The 17,866-nt window shown below is 50.7% G+C and overlaps 1 protein-coding gene across 1 annotated transcript in view; it reads left to right on the top strand.

The window, feature by feature from the left end:
- Positions 1 to 17,866, top strand: part of TSNARE1 (t-SNARE domain containing 1) — a 311,708-nt gene that overhangs the window by 76,380 nt on the left and 217,462 nt on the right. Inside the window, exon 3 of the mRNA XM_040352069.1 lies at positions 15,250 to 15,374. Coding sequence (XP_040208003.1) covers positions 15,290 to 15,374 — 85 coding nt within the window. The 5' untranslated portion in view covers positions 15,250 to 15,289. The remainder of the gene's footprint in view (positions 1 to 15,249; positions 15,375 to 17,866) is intronic.

Raw genomic sequence — 17,866 nt, 5'->3', positions numbered from 1 at the left:
AAATAATGTTTTTTTTTTATATATTTTTTTGGGGGATATTTATTACAGCAAAAAATAAAAAAATATTGCTTTTCTTTCAAAATCGTCGCTCTATTTTTGTTTATAGCGCAAAAAATAAAAACCGCAGAGGTGTCAAATACCACCAAAAGAAATCTCTATTTGTGGGGGAAAAAAGGACGTCAATTTTGTTTGGGAGCCACGTCGCACGACCGCGCAATTGTCACTTAAAGCGACTCGGTGCCGAATCGCAAAAAGTGGCCTGGTCTTTGGCCAGCCAAATGGTCCGGGGCTGAAGTGGTTAAGTAATGAATGTTATTTCTGAATGAAGAGCCCCTCTGATCCATGGTGGGGGGGGGGGGGGGGTGTACCGGGGTGAGAACTGCTCACCCCGGTAGATGATCTTGTGATGTTTGTAGTCTGTGGATGGAATAGATATATTCCGGTGATGTCCTCCCTGCCTCGGTGTCACTCTGTTTGGCAGGTTTGCTGTGTCAGCACCTCGCCTCCTTTTTCTGCCTTTGATTTGTCGGATTCCCGTCTTGGAGAGCGGCGACACGTCTGAACTTACACCTGTGCTGCGTCTGGTTATTGGAAAGCGCGATGCTGCGAAGCGCCAGCTGTGTCTAATTATCTTCAGTGGCCGGGCTCTGATCTGCCGAGAGGAGGGCGAGTACAGCGGCGGCTGCGCTTTGCGGGTCAGCGCTCAATGTTTCCGCAGCCTGTTATCGCAGCGTTTGTCTCTCCCCGCAGTCCTGATAGTGGGATGCTTCATACAGGAAACATATGTTGATGGAAACGAGCCTGAGCGATGATCTGTGGAAGTGTTAAGTACAGAGACGGGCCTACTACTGAGCCATGCGGCTGAGATTCACACCCCAGAACGAGGCGCTGCATTTCATGGAGAATACAGGGTCTCTATACAGTGAATGAAGTGTCTCTGTACAGGGCCCCCATTTCTTGGACCCCCTTTTGTTGTAATTCCAGCTTTTCGTCTGTTGGGATTTGTTTCGGGTAACTTTGCACATCTGGACTTTGCAATCATTTGCTCGCTCTTCTTTGCAGAACGGATCGGGTTCAGTTACATTTAATGGTGAACGTTTGTGGACTGCAGTCTTCAATCATTTCACAGATTTTCAATGGGGTTCAAGTCTGGGCTCTGACTAGGCCATACAAGGACTTTCCCTGCCTTCTCCTCCAAGCACTGTGTGCTCATTGGTGGACACCCCCCCACTCTCCTCCAACCACTGTGTGTTCATTGGTGGACATTCCCCGCCTTCTCTTCCAACCACTGTGTGCTCAGTGGACATTCCCCGCCTTCTCCTCCAAGCACTGAGTGCTCATTGGTGGACCTTTCCCCGCCTTCTCCAACCACTGTGTGCTCAGTGGACATTCCCCGCCTTCTCTTCCAAACACTGTGTGCTCATTGGTGGACATTCCCCACCTTCTCCTCCAACCACTGTATGCGTATTGGGGGACATTCCCCGCCTTCTCCTCCAACCACTGTGTGCTCATTGGTGGACATTCCCCACCTTCTTCTCCAACCACTGTGTGCTCATTGGTGGACATTCCCCGCCTTCTCTTCCAAACACTGTGTGCTCATTGGTGGACATTCCCCACCTTCTCCTCCAACCACTGTATGCGTATTGGGGGACATTCCCCGCCTTCTCCTCCAACCACTGTGTGCTCATTGGTGGACATTCCACACCTTCTTCTCCAACCACTGTGTGCGCATTGGTGGACTTTCTCTGCCTTCTCCTCCAACCACTGTGTGCTCATTGGCGGACATTCCCCGCCTTCTCTTCCAACCACTGTGTGCTCAGTGGACATTCCCCCGCCTTCTCTTCCAACCACCTTGTGCTCATTGGTGGACATTCCCCACCTTCTTCTCCAACCACTGTATGCTCATTGGTGGACATTCCCCACCTTCTTCTCCAACCACTGTGTGCTCATTGGGGGACATTCCCCACCTTCTCCTCCAACCACTGTGTGCTCATTGGTGGACATTCCCCACCTTCTTCTCCAACCACTGTATGCTCATTGGTGGACATTCCCCACCTTCTTCTCCAACCACTGTGTGCTCATTGGGGGACATTCCCCACCTTCTCCTCCAACCACTGTCTGCGCATTGGGGAACATTCCCTACCTTCTCCAACCACTGTCTGCGCATTGGGGAACATTCCCCACCTTCTCCTCCAACCACTGTCTGCGCATTAGGGAACATTCCTCACCTTCTCCTCCAACCACTGTCTGCGCATTGGGGGACATTCCCCACCTTCTCCTCCAACCACTGTCTGCGCATTGGGGGACATTCCCCACCTTCTCCTCCAACCACTGTCTGCGCATTGGGGGACATTCCCCACCTTCTCCTCCAACCACTGTCTGCGCATTGGGGGACATTCCCCACTTTCTCCAACCACTGTATGCGCATTGGGGGACATTCCCCACTTTCTCCAACCACTGTATGCGCATTGGGGGACATTCCCCACTTTCTCCAACCACTGTGTGCTCATTGGTGGACATTCCCCGCCTTCTCCTCCAACCACTGTGTGCTCATTGGTGGACATTCCCCGCCTTCTCCTCCAACCACTGTATGCTCATTGTTGCTTTGGGGCATTGTCATGTTGGAAGGTAAACCTTCTTCCCATTGACAACTTTCTGCCAGCAGAGGACAGCAGAATTTGAAGATTTTTTTCCCCATCCGTGATGATGTGGCTAGAAATGCTGGAGGTGTAAAAGTGGAATGTGGGGGGATGTGGAGCGAGGGTGGGATGGATACGTGGAAGGGGGATGTAGAGAGAGGGTGGATGAGGACCTGGTGGGATGGAGACTTGGAGGGAGGGGGGAGGGATGGAGACGTGGAATGAAGACATGGAAATGGGATGTGGAGGGAGGGTGGAATGGAGACGCGGAAGGGGGGGGTGGGTGGTGGATGGAGACGTGGGATGAAGACGTGGAAGGAGGGTGGGATGGAGACGTGGGGTGTAATGGAGACATGGGGGGGGGGGGTGGAGATGGAGACTTGGAGGGGGGGTGGAGACTTGGAGGGGGGGGTGGAGACATGGTGGAATGAAGACATGGAAATGGGATGTGGAGGGAGTGTGGAATGGATACGTGGAAGGAGGGTGGGATGGAGACACGGAAGGGGGGGGGGTTGGATAGAGATGTGGGATGAAGACGTGGAAGGAGGGTGGGGTGTAATGGAGACGTGTGGGGGGGGGGGAGATGGAGACTTGGAGGGGGGGTGGAGACATGGTGAAATGAAGACATGGAAATGGGATGTGGAGGGAGTGTGGAATGGATACGTGGAAGGAGGGTGGGATGGAGACGCAGAGAGGGGGGGGGGTGGAGGGGTGTATGGAGATGTGGAAGGACGTGGGATGGAGACGTGGGGGTGTAGTGGAGATGGAGACTTAGATCGGGGGGGGGGTGGAGACATGGTGGAATGAAGACATGGAAGGGGGATGTGGAGGGAGTGTGGAATGGATACGTGGAAGGAGGGTGGGATGGAGACGCAGAGAGGGGGGGGTGGAGGGGTGTATGGAGATGTGGGATGGAGACGTGGGGGTGTAGTGGAGATGGAGACTTAGATCGGGGGGGGGGGGGTGGAGACATGGTGGAATGAAGACATGGAAGGGGGATGTGGAGGGAGTGTGGGATGGAGACGCAGAGAGGGGGGGGTGGAGGGGTGTATGGAGATGTGGAAGGACGTGGGATGGAGACGTGGGGGTGTAGTGGAGATGGAGACTTAGATCGGGGGGGGGGGGGGTGGAGACATGGTGGAATGAAGACATGGAAGGGGGATGTGGAGGGAGTGTGGAATGGATACGTGGAAGGAGGGTGGGATGGAGACGCAGAGAGGGGGGGGGTGGAGGGGTGTATGGAGATGTGGGATGGAGACGTGGGGGTGTAGTGGAGATGGAGACTTAGATCGGGGGGGGGGGGGTGGAGACATGGTGGAATGAAGACATGGAAGGGGGATGTGGAGGGAGTGTGGAATGGATACGTGGAAGGAGGGTGGGATGGAGACGCAGAGAGGGGGGGGTGGAGGGGTGTATGGAGATGTGGAAGGACATGGGATGGAGACGTGGGGGTGTAGTGGAGATGGAGACTTAGATCGGGGGGGGGGGTGGAGACATGGTGGAATGAAGACATGGAAGGGGGATGTGGAGGGAGTGTGGAATGGATACGTGGAAGGAGGGTGGGATGGAGACGCAGAGAGGGGGGGGTGGAGGGGTGTATGGAGATGTGGAAGGACGTGGGATGGAGACGTGGGGGTGTAGTGGAGATGGAGACTTAGATCGGGGGGGGGGGGGGGTGGAGACATGGTGGAATGAAGACATGGAAGGGGGATGTGGAGGGAGTGTGGAATGGATACGTGGAAGGAGGGTGGGATGGAGACACGGAAGGGGGGGGGGTGGATAGAGTTGTGGGATGAAGACGTGGAAGGAGGGTGGGATGGAGACGTGGGGTGTAATGGAGACGTGTGGGGGGGGGGGGAGATGGAGACTTGGAGGGGGGGTGGAGACATGGTGAAATGAAGACATGGAAATGGGATGTGGAGGGAGTGTGGAATGGATACGTGGAAGGAGGGTGGGATGGAGACGCAGAGAGGGGGGGGGGTGGAGGGGTGTATGGAGATGTGGAAGACGTGGGATGGAGACGTGGGGGTGTAGTGGAGATGGAGACTTAGATCGGGGGGGGGGGATGGAGACATGGTGGAATGAAGACATGGAAGGGGGATGTGGAGGGAGTGTGGAATGGATACGTGGAAGGAGGGTGGGATGGAGACGCGGAGGGGGTTGGGGGGTGGATGGAGATGTGGGATGGAGACGTGGGGGTGTAGTGGAGATGGAGACTTAGATCGGGGGGGGGGGGGGGGGGGGAGATGGAGACATGGTGGAATGAAGCCATGGAAGGGGGATATGGAGGGAGGGAGGGTGGAATGGATATGTGGATCAGCCCAGTTTGAACCAAATTCTCTTTACCTGCCCCAGCACCCGGAGTCTTCCCAAATGATCTCGTCTCCCTAGTAGTGGAGATCAGACAGTTAACCTTGCCCCATCCCACAATGCCCGGTGCCTGTTGGACCTATCGGCATACCTGTGGCTATGGTGAGATTGGCCCCTGCAGGTAGATGTGTCTGTGGGGGCCAGGCTGGGAGAAATCTAACAGTTGTGTTTGTGTCGTCCCCCCCCCCCCCCCCCCCCGTTATGACAGTTGAACCTCCGGCATTCACTATCGCGTTTGATTCCGTCACCTGTCACACTTTGATGTCCGTACATTTCCTCAGCATAAACAAACGTTCGTCCTCCTTCACATTCCGCGGTGTGTATAAATTCGGTTCCTTCCGGAAGTCTTTAGACAATCAGGGCGATATTCAGCCAGAAACACGTCCCCGGGGGCTGAGCGTCACACGCACTCACACTGCTAACACCAATTATCCCTCTCAGGCAGAGTATTCATGTTAGTAAATGGCCTGCTGATTGCATCTTGTGTCTGGGAGAGGAAGCCGAATCCGGGAACACGCAGGAAGAGGAGCGTACAGGTGCCGTATAGAAATAGACGTTCTGTGGGGACAGGTGTTGCCCCCGCCCCCCCCCAAACCTCAGGAAATACTGGAGGAGGTTTGTAGTCTCTGCGCTCAATCTGTTGTTGGGCAGCCGAGGTGAGAGGATCGGCAAGTCATCATCACAGCCGGGATATAATTCAAGTGGAACTTTCATCAGAAAAGGAAGTCCTGATCGATCGATTCAGGCCGGGCCCTTTTTCAGGTGTTCTTATGTAAAATAAATGCATACAGTGTATAAAATTCACTAATGTTCTGTCTCCCCCTGCTCTGCACATACTGTTTTCTATTCTCGGCACTGTGCCTAAAATCAGAGCCACTAGAGGCAAAACAGCTGTAAGATTTACTGTTGCTGAAGGGGGAAGGAAGCAACAGGAATGATGCAGACTGTGTGGAGGGAACACAGATTAGGGAGGGGGAGGGGGAGGAAAGGCAAACTCTGCTGACAGGGAGACAGCAAAACAGGTTAAACCTTCAAGGAGAGCGTCTTCTCTCCCGAATATTCTTTCCTTTTTCCCCTCATTGACGGCCTGTAAACTTTCAGCACTGTAAAGCTTCTGTCAGCCTTCCTCTCTAACTGAGCCAAGACATACAATCAAGGCTGGAAATGTACATATTTTAACCACTCAACCTCCCGGGAAAGGTTTTTCTCCTCTTCGTGACAATTTTTCTTTGCTTGGAATAAAGTTCACGGTTCTCGCGGCGTAACATCATCTTTCACACTATACAAAAATTCTGGGCTAACTTTACTGTTTAGTTTTTTAATAATTCATTAACCACTTACAGGACTGCCTGCCGTCGTTTTACATCGATACTCTGAAGAGGAATACTGTTGTGGTAGCAGCTACCTACGATAACCCCTGTATCTTTTTCGAGCGGGCGGTCCGTATTCGGATAATGGTGGTCTCTGCGGCGGATCCGCCGCAAGATCGCTCTTATTGGCGGCGGGAGAGGCCCCCTCCTGCCGCCCTCCGCCGCTTACTGGAGCCGACCGTAGTGGCCGAGGTGATGGGGTCCTCTTCCTGGCTGGTTATGAAGTCGAGTGAGGGGAAGATGGCCCCCCCCACCTGTCTCCATATCACTGCAGGGCTGAAGCGACGTCATAACCTCACTTCCGCCCATAGCTCTTACAGGGACATTTTTTATTTTATTTATTTTTTATGACATTTTAGTGTAAATATGAGATGTGAAGTGACACCATTTTTTATTTTGTAAAAGAACAATGTAAAAATGTAAAATAAAAGGTAAAATAAATAGGAAAAATAAAAATTTAAAGCGCCCAGTCCCGACGAGCTTCCGTGCAGAAGCGAACACAAACGTGAGCAGCGCATATGAAAACTGTGTTCGCACCATACATGTGAGGTATTGCGAATAATTCTAGCCCTAGACCTCCTCTGTAACTCAAAACATGCAACCTGTAGAATTTTTTTTTTAACGTCGCCTATGGAGATTTTTTAAAGAGGAGGTTCACCCAAAAGTGAACCTCTGCTGTTCGGAACCCTCCCCCCCCTCCAGTGTCACATTTGACACCTTTCAGGGGGGAGGGGGTGCAGATACCTGTATAAAACAGGTATTTGCACCACTTCGGGGTATAGACTCCCGCGGGAGTCCGGCCCCTTCGCGTCCCGCAGACCCCGTTGTGTTCTGGGAAACACTCGGCTCCCAGAACACAACGGGGACCAGTGGGAACTGCACAGCGCGACTCGCACATGCGCAATAGGGAACCGGGCAGTATCGCTCGGCTTCGACTGCCGACGTCGCCGGCGACTTGGACAGGTAAGTGTTAATTTTTTAAAAGTCAGCAGCTGCTGTATTTGTAGCTGGTGGCTTTTAATTTTTTTTTTTTTTTTCAGGTGAACCCCCGCTTTAAGGGTACAAATTTGTCGCCATTCCACGAGTGGGCGCAAAGTTGAAGCGTGACATGTTGGGTATCAATTTTTTCGGCCTAACATCCTCTTTCATCATAATGACCCTGTGTACGCCTCTGTTGGGTGATCATGGATTTTTTTTTTTACGCTGAGATTGCTTGTTACCGTTATGATCACTGTAACATCAATCGTTTGAACTGTCATCAATGGCTTTCATTCATGACTCTTTGTTTACTATTGTGATGCTGTGATTGGCCCACAGCTATCACAGGGTGCTTTGATTGGCCCATGTGATACTGGTGACCAATCACAGATCACACACGGCAGTAAACAATAATGTCATCAATAGATTCCAGTCATGACTTGTTTACTAGGTGACATATAATCACAAAGCAATCAGGTGGTATCTGGGCCCTTGCTCATCGTGCTGTTGCACCCCCGGGGGGGGGGGGGTCACGTAGTGTGCATGAGCACCGTGATGAACTGGTGCGTTGTGGTGCTTGGGGGAAGCTGCCGGCCAGCAGTAAAATGTACTGTTGTCTGGTGAGCAAATGGTTAATTGAAGGGACAGACACATCGTTTTTGAGACCAAAGAGAGGGGAAGAGTTTCCTATAAGGATGTGACTGCTTTGGGCTTCAACAAAATGGCTGCCTCCAGCAAGAAGAAACAGGAGCCGCGCTGCATTTTGGTAGTATAATATTGATGTGGAATGTATGATGTTTTGTTAAAGAACATTAATTATCACATTGTTTTGGGTAAAGTTGCACTTTAGTTTGGGTATAATAAAGTTTTATGATGGGACGGAAGGGGTCGGAGGTCACACCGAGGTCTGTAGAGCTCCAGTCCTCTCCACACAAGAAGAAAGTATCTGAGTGACTGTTGTAGTGAAATCCGTCTCGCCTCACGCTCTCTGTCTCTCTTTCATTGCACTTTATCTGCTTTTTTTATGAAGCAGAACGCACTCAGACTCCATCAATCCTTTATGTGCGGCCCCTTCATGGAATATAAACCTTCATAATGTCTCTGTGCGCCTCCCTGACCGCACAGTGTACAGGAAGTCCTCACAGTCCGCCTCTGACTGATCTCCTGTAAGTGTCTGTTTACTACAACTGACTGCTAAGACTTCTGATATACGCATTTAGTGCTTTATAAGTCTGGGGCCCAACCTGCAGCTTAGGGGCCACATGTGGATTTTTGGTGCTTTTTGTGTGGCCTATGGGCCACTAAAGTCTCTGACCATCTCCTGTACCATGTCTGCAGTCTCTGACCGTCTCCTGTACTATGTCTGCAGTCTCTTACCGTCTCCTGTACTATGTCTGCAGTCTCAGACCGTCTCCTGTAGTATGTCTGCAGTCTCTGACCGTCTCCTGTAGTATGTCTGCAGTCTCTGACCGTCTCCTGTAGTATGTCTGCAGTCTCTGACCGTCTCCTGTAGTATGTCTGCAGTCTCTGACCATGAAGATGAAATGATGGGATGATGACAGATAACACTGAGCAGATACGATGGACATGATGATGGGTGTGATGACGCCTCGTGTATCCCTCTGTCTGTTGATGTTGGAGTTCCCTGGACGGTTGGGATTGTAGAGTAGAGCCGGGCTCTCTGGTAGGCGGCCGCCTCCCGGTCCCGGCTGACCTTTGTTGTTTCGCGCTGGTGGATCCGCCTTAATGAATATTTCTGTGAAAATGTTTCCTGACCTTTTTGAAAAGGCAAAATGCAGATCTGGAAATGTCTGTAAAAAGCCACAAAATGTGTTTTAGAAATGAGGGAAGATTTTTAGGCACCTAAAAGCTGTAATTTTCTGCTTTTATACAGCTTGATGTAAAAAATGCAGATTGTTAGAGTAACCCCCGGCCTTCCCTGCAGTCAGGAGACCTCCTAGGACACCACTGACCTCTGCAGTCAGTAAGAGACTTCATTAGACACCATTGACTCTGCAGCCACTATGAGACCTCCTAGGCACCATTGACCTCTGCAGTCACTGAGACCTCCTAGGCACCATTGACCGCTGCAGTCAGGAGACCCCCTAGGATACCCTGCAGTCAGTAGGAGACCCCTTAGGACAACATTGGCTCTGCAGTCAGTGAGACCTCCTAGGACCCCATTGACATTTGCAGTCAGTACCAGACATCCTAGGATACCATTGACCTCTGCAGTCAGTAAGAGACCTCATGATGCACCGTTGACCTTTGCAGTCAGTATGAAACCTCATAGGGCACCATTGACCTCTGCAGTCAGTAGGAGACCCCCTTAGGACAACATTGGCTCTGCAGTCAGTAGGAGACCCCTTAGGACAACATTGGCTCTGCAGTCAGTAGGAGACCTCCTAGGACAACATTGGCTCTGCAGTCAGTATGAGACACCATAGACCTCTGCTGTCAGGAGACCTCCCAGGACACCATTGACCTCTGCAGTCAGTATGAGACCAACTAGGACACTGACTCTGCAGTCTGTATGAGACTTCCTATAACACCAAAAGAGGCACTACGTTGCGTTTGTGACATGCCTTCCTTTTTCTTGACTTAATACATATTGAAGAGAACATTGGTCTGCCAATGTTGACCTGGGTGACATGGTGACCCTTTTGCTTGGGTGGTTTTGGAGTCGCTGACCTAAAACTTGGAAGAAGCATCCCCAATACGAGGAGGAGTGCTCTCACGTGTATAGGTGTACGACCTGATGGCAGCCCATGGCTTCCTGTCTATAGGTGTACATTGTGACAGCAGCTCATGGCCTCATGTCTATAGGTGTACACCCTGACAGCATCCCATGGCCTCATGTCTATAGGTGTACATTGTGACAGCAGCTCATGGCCTCATGTCTATAGGTGTACACCCTGACAGCATCCCATGGCCTCATGTCTATAGGTGTACATTGTGACAGCAGCCCTTGGCCTCCCTCATGTCTATAGGTGTATGCCCTGACAGCATCCCATGGCCTCATGTCTATAGGTGTACATTGTGACAGCAGCTCATGGCCTCCTGTCTATAGGTGTACACCCTGACAGCATCCCATGGCCTCATGTCTATAGGTGTACATTGTGACAGCAGCCCATGGCCTCCCTCATGTCTATAGGTGTATGCCCTGACAGCATCCCATGGCCTCATGTCTATAGGTGTACATTGTGACAGCAGCCCATGGCCTCCCTCATGTCTATAGGTGTACACCCTGACAGCATCCCATGGCCTCCTGTCTATAGGTGTACATTGTGACAGCAGCTCATGGCCTCCTGTCTATAGGTGTACATTGTGACAGCAGCCCATGGCCTCCTGTCTATAGGTGTACATTGTGACAGCAGCCCATGGCCTCCTGTCTATAGGTGTACATTGTGACAGCAGCCCATGGCCTCCTGTCTATAGGTGTACATTGTGACAGCAGCCCATGGCCTCCTGTCTATAGGTGTACATTGTGACAGCAGCCCATGGCCTCCTGTCTATAGGTGTACATTGTGACAGCAGCTCATGGCCTCCTGTCTATAGGTGTACACCCTGACAGCATCCCATGGCCTCATGTCTATAGGTGTACATTGTGACAGCAGCCCATGGCCTCCCTCATGTCTATAGGTGTATGCCCTGACAGCATCCCATGGCCTCATGTCTATAGGTGTACATTGTGACAGCAGCCCATGGCCTCCCTCATGTCTATAGGTGTACACCCTGACAGCATCCCATGGCCTCCTGTCTATAGGTGTACATTGTGACAGCAGCTCATGGCCTCCTGTCTATAGGTGTACATTGTGACAGCAGCCCATGGCCTCCTGTCTATAGGTGTACATTGTGACAGCAGCCCATGGCCTCCTGTCTATAGGTGTACATTGTGACAGCAGCCCATGGCCTCCTGTCTATAGGTGTACATTGTGACAGCAGCCCATGGCCTCCTGTCTATAGGTGTACATTGTGACAGCAGCCCATGGCCTCCTGTCTATAGGTGTACATTGTGACAGCAGCCCATGGCCTCCTGTCTATAGGTGTACATTGTGACAGCAGCCCATGGCCTCCTGTCTATAGGTGTACATTGTGACAGCAGCCCATGGCCTCCTGTCTATAGGTGTACATTGTGACAGCAGCCCATGGCCTCCTGTCTATAGGTGTACATTGTGACAGCAGCCCATGGCCTCCTGTCTATAGGTGTACACCCCGACAGCATCCCATGGCCTCCCTCATGTCTATAGGTGTACATTGTGACAGCAGCCCTTGGCCTCCCTCATGTCTATAGGTATATTCCCTGGCAGCATCCCATGGCCTCATGTCTATAGGTGTACATTGTGACAGCAGCCCATGGCCTCCCTCATGTCTATAAGTATATTCCCTGACAGCATCCCATGGCCTCCCTCATGTCTATAGGTGTACATTGTGACAGCAGGCCATGGCCTCCCTCATGTCTATAGGTATATTCCCTGACAGCATCCCATGGTCTCCTGTCTATAGGTGTACATTGTGACAGCAGCCCAAGGCCTGCAGCTTGTATTCCAGGCGTCCCCGGCATTGTTGGACATCGCCTGCAACTATTTATGTCTGAATTGCTTTCTTAACTCGACATGGTTTTAAACCCTCTGAAAAGCCAGCTGCTTTTGAGAGTCTGGCGTGCGGAAGGGTCTGCATTCGTCAAGATAGCAAACAAACACAGATGCATTACATATTTCACTGAGCAGAAAAATTTAATTTCAAGTGAATTTGGGCTCCGTGCTGCCGGATTCAGAGGTGCCGACGGAGTCTGCATATTAATTGTGCCGTTAAAAATGTGTCTGAGCGTTGTCTAAGTCCATTTCCCTCTGAACGTGTCTTCCCTTAATCAGAGAAATGATTGTAATTGGAGCGCATTTCCTCTTTCTGCTTGTAATTGAATAAACAATATGATGGCAGAGATCTTCCATTGTAGAGGGGTTGCCACCATGGTAATAGGTAGGGAGCTGGGCTCTGGGTTTACGATGGCAGAGATCTTATATTGTAGAGGGGTTACCACCATGGTAATGGGTAGGGAGCTGGGCTCTGGGTTTACGATGGCAGAGATCTTCCATTGTAGAGGGGTTACCACCATGGTAATGGGTAGGGAGCTGGGCCCTGGGTTTACGATGGCAGAGATCTTCCATTGTAGAGGGGTTACCACCATGGTAATAGGTAGGGAGCTGGGCTCTGGGTTTACGATGGCAGAGATCTTCCATTGTAGAGGGGTTACCACCATGGTAATGGGTAGGGAGCTGGGCCCTGGGTTTACGATGGCACAGATCTTCCATTGTAGAGGGGTTGCCACCATGGTAATGGGTAGGGAGCTGGGCCCTGGGTTTACGATGGCACAGATCTTCCATTGTAGAGGGGTTACCACCATGGTAATAGGTAGGGAGCTGGGTTTACGATGGCAGAGATCTTATATTGTAGAGGGGTTACCACCATGGTAATGTGTAGGGAGCTGGGCCCTGGGTTTACGATGGCAGATCTTCCATTGTAGAGGGGTTACCACCATGGTAATGTGTAGGGAGCTGGGCCCTGGGTTTACGATTGCACAGATCTTCCATTGTAGAGGGGTTACCACCATGGTAATGTGTAGGGAGCTGGGCCCTGGGTTTACGATGGCACAGATCTTCCATTGTAGAGGGGTTACCACCATGGTAATAGGTAGGGAGCTGGGTTTACGATGGCAGAGATCTTATATTGTAGAGGGGTTGCCACCATGGTAATGGTGTAGGGAGCTGGGCCCTGGGTTTACGATGGCAGAGATCTTCCATTGTAGAGGGGTTACCACCATGGTAATGGGTAGGGAGCTGGGCTATGGGTTTACGATGGCAGAGATCTTATATTGTAGAGGGGTTACCACCATGGTAATGGGTAGGGAGCTGGGCCCTGGGTTTACGATGGCAGAGATCTTATATTGTAGAGGGGTTGCCACCATGGTAATGGGTAGGGAGCTGGGCCCTGGGTTTACGATGGCACAGATCTTCCATTGTAGAGGGGTTACCACCATGGTAATGGGTAGGGAGCTGGGTTTACGATGGCAGAGATCTTATATTGTAGAGGGGGTTGCTACCATGGTAATGGTGTAGGGAGCTGGGCCCTGGGTTTACAATGGCAGATCTTCCATTGTTGAGGGGTTACCACCATGGTAATGGGTAGGGAGCTGGGCCCTGGGATTACGATTGCACAGATCTTGCATTGTGGAGGGGTTACCACCATGGTAATGTGTAGAGAGAGCTGGGCCCTGGGTTTACGATGGCAGAGATCTTCCATTGTAGAGGGGTTACCACCATGGTAATGGGTAGGGAGCTGGGCTATGGGTTTACGATGGCAGAGATCTTATATTGTAGAGGGGTTACCACCATGGTAATGGGTAGGGAGCTGGGCTCTGAGTTTACGATGGCAGAGATCTTATATTGTAGAGGGGTTACCACCATGGTAATGGGTAGGGAGCTGGGCCCTGGGTTTACGATGGCACAGATCTTCCATTGTAGAGGGGTTACCACCATGGTAATGGGTAGGGAGCTGGATTTACGATGGCAGAGATCTTATATTGTAGAGGGGTTGCTACCATGGTAATGGTGTAGGGAGCTGGGCCCTGGGTTTACAATGGCAGATCTTCCATTGTTGAGGGGTTACCACCATGGTAATGGGTAGGGAGCTGGGCCCTGGGATTACGATTGCACAGATCTTGCATTGTGGAGGGGTTACCACCATGGTAATGTGTAGAGAGAGCTGGGCCCTGGGTTTACGATGGCAGAGATCTTATATTGTAGAGGGGTTACCACCATGGTAATGGGTAGGGAGCTGGGCCCTGGGTTTACGATGGCACAGATCTTCCATTGTAGAGGGGTTACCACCATGGTAATGTGTAGGGAGCTGGGCCCTGGGTTTATGATGGCAGAGATCTTCCATTGTAGAGGGGTTACCACCATGGTAATGTGTAGGGAGCTGGGCCCTGGGTTTACGATGGCACAGATCTTCCATTGTAGAGGGGTTACCACCATGGTAATGGTGTAGGGAGCTGGGTTTCCGATGGCAGATCTTCCATTGTAGAGGGGTTGCCACCATGGTAATGTGTAGGGAGCTGGGCCCCGGGTTTACGATGGCAGAGATCTTCCATTGTAGAGGGGTTGCCACCATGGTAATGTGTAGGGAGCTGGGCCCCGGGTTTACGATGGCAGAGATCTTCCATTGTAGAGGGGTTGCCACCATGGTAATGTGTAGGGAGCTGGGCCCTGGGTTTACGATGGCAGAGATCTTCCATTGTAGAGGGGTTGCCACCATGGTGTAATGTGTAGGGAGCTGGGCCCTGGGTTTACGATGGCACAGATCTTATATTGTAGAGGGGTTACCACCATGGTAATGGGTAGGGAGCTGGGCTCTGGGTTTACGATGGCAGAGATCTTATATTGTAGAGGGGTTAACCCCATGGTAATGGGTAGGGAGCTGGGCCCTGGGTTTACGATGGCAGAGATCTTCCATTGTGGACCTTTACTTTTTGGGTTTAGATCCACTTTAAATAATTTTTGGATGTGACTCTCAGATTTTTTACATGCTTCTCTTCCTTTTTTTTTTATGTAGTTATTTAATAATTATAGAGAATTTTAAGACGAAACCATATTGGCTGTCGCACTAACTAGCTGCTGATCAGAACAGGGATCGGCCACACAGGGAGGGCATTGATTTTAGTGATTTGCATTTGGGGACAGATTAGGAAAGGGTGTAATGGTCAGGTTTGGTCATGTGTGTACATACATAGTGTAGGTGGTGTAGTAGATGAATGTTTGTTTTTATTTATTTATAAAAAATGCAAATGGTAAATTGAAATGTGTTTTATAATAAATATTGTGTATTTTTTTTAGGCTCTCAGGTGTCCCCGGTCAGTGAATTCGGTGTATAAACATGTCGTATGGCTCTGTGGATGGAACTGGATTTGGAAGTAGAAATCTTTTTGGCGGGCCATCTTCTCAAGGTTACCAGCCTCTAGGTATGCCCGGTGTAGCTGTGCCCTCATCCTGTCTGCATCCTTCAATGTGTGTGTGTGTGTGTGTGTGTGCGTGTGTGTGTACATGTGATTTATGGCATTGCTGATTGTGTGTATGAAGAATTATACATTTGATTAAATTAATTTTCATTATGTGACGTAGAATATATCGGACACAAACACTGCTCCCAATGAGAGAGCCATGCAGCCCCAAACGCAGACAGTTTGCCCGCTACGTCACAATAGACCCTTAATAGAACTGCCTGCATGGGCATCCCTGTGCGATAAACGTGGCCCTTGCGCAGTGGTATGCTATAGTACGCCTGTGTGAACGAGGCCTTTACTAACAGAGCACTTCCTTTGTCGCTACATTGATGTTATGCAACCTCATAGCTGTATACCTGCAGTGTGAGGTCTTCTCACGTCCTGCCATACCTGACTGCTGGTCTGAACAGAATTTGAGTTTTAGAGATTTGGTGATGTGACTACTGTGCTCATCACTTTTCTATTGGCTGGAGAGGAAGCTGTACCTGAGGGACTTGTACTGAAAGGATCTCCCTGCTTCATCCATTCTGTGGATCTGTGCTTCCTTCACCTCTATCATTGCTGCACCGGTCATCAGGGGAGAAGATGTAGCACAGTCATGTCCAAAGTCCGTCCCGGGGGCCGATTGCGGCTCCTGTTTTGGTTTAATGTGCCCCCCCCCCCCCGCCCCGGTAATTTGGATATATATATCTTTTGCGGCCCCCTGGGCCACTAAAGATATATACCGTATTTGTCGGCACCACCTCAGAGGGGACAGAACAAGCGCCGTCAGATTACATACAGGAGAATCTCCTGTTTACTCAGTGGCATCTGTACTAGGAAGTCCTGTCTCCATGGGCTGCCATTGGACGACTGTTCATTGGACTGTGTATTAAAGAGGCCGCCAAGTAAACAGGAGATTCTCATGTATGTAATCTGTTGGCACTAGTCCCGCCACCCTGCCTGTCCCCTGACTACAGAAATGTCCTGGAAGGGGCGGGGACTAGACCAGTCAGCATGCACAAGGACAGTAGAGCTGTGGGAGGGGCCCAGAAGCTCCACCTTCTAGATACTGGGTACAAAAAAGTACTGGGGGGGGGGGGCAGGACTAGACCAGCCACCTTGCACAAGAAAAGAGTACAGCTGTGGGAGGGGCCCATAAGCTCCACCTACTACATACAGGAGGGGGTGGAGACCAAACCAGTCACCTTGCACAAGGACAGAGTAGAGCTGTGGGAGGAGCACAGAAGCCCCACCTAATACATACTGGGTACAGAAAAGTGCAGATGGGGCGGAGACGAGACCAGCCACCCTACAGAAGGAAAGAATAGAGCTGTGGGAGGAGCCCAGAAGCTCTGGCTACTATATACTGACTACAAACAAGTACAGGAGGGGGTGGAGACGAGACCAGCCACCCTTCACAAGGAGAAAATAGAGCTGTTGGAGGGGCCAGAAGCTCCACCTACTGCATACTGGCTACAGAAAAGTGCAGACGGGGCGGAGACGAGACCTGTCACCCTACAGAAGGAAAGAGTAGAGCTGTTGGAGGGGCCAGAAGCTCCACCTACTACATACTGGCTACAGAAATGTACAGGAGGGGGTGGAGACCAAACCAGTCGCCTTGCACAGGGACAGAGTAGAGCTGTGGGAGGGGCCCAGAAGCTCCACCTACTACATACTGGCTACAGAAATGTACAGGAGGGGGTGGAGACCAAACCAGTCACCTTGCACAGGGACAGAGTAGAGCTGTGGGAAGGGCCCAGAAGCTCCACCTACTACATACTGGCTACAGAAAAGTACAGGAGGGGGCGGAGACAAGACCTGTCACCCTGCACAAGGAAAGAGCAGCAGTGAGCGGTCTTTTTTTATACTGAATTACGGCACAGATCTGGAAGGAATCTACAAAGCTCATCGAGATTCCAGAAGAAGACACACGACCGATGGATTCAGATGACACTTGCTGATCCCGGAGTTGAGCCTTAAAAACTCAAAGGAAGAACACTTCACCACCTTCTCTCTCTTCAGGCCAGGCATAGTTTCCTTTTAGTCCAGATGAAGGATATTTGTTCTTTTAGTAGAGTCCCCCTCCCCCGCCTCACTGTAGAATTAGCAGTTTGTCTCTTCTAAGAATCGGGAACTTGTTTCCATCTGTAAATAATGGAAGACTATACCATTCCTATCCCTTGTAACTGGATTATTCATGGCGTCTCTTCTCTGCTAATTATTCACGACAGGTACATCTTCCCTCCACTTCTGACAATAGGATGTCATGTTCTCTCCTTGCTGCTGCCAGCTGTTTATTTTTTAATGATTTAAACAGGGACATTTTTTATTTTTTTTGTCATTTTAGAAAACAAGCGACATTTCCTTGTTTTGTCAGGCGATGCCGATACCCGCGACAAAGCGGCAAATCAAGGTTATGGAGAATACAAATATCAATGTTTTCTTTTCTGAGAAGCCTACATGTTCCA

Source organism: Rana temporaria, chromosome 5 (genome assembly GCF_905171775.1).
Source record: "Rana temporaria chromosome 5, aRanTem1.1, whole genome shotgun sequence".
NCBI lineage: Eukaryota > Metazoa > Chordata > Amphibia > Anura > Ranidae > Rana > Rana temporaria.
The sequence above is the reverse complement of the archived record's forward strand: the minus strand, read 5'-3'. Positions and strand labels throughout refer to the sequence as shown.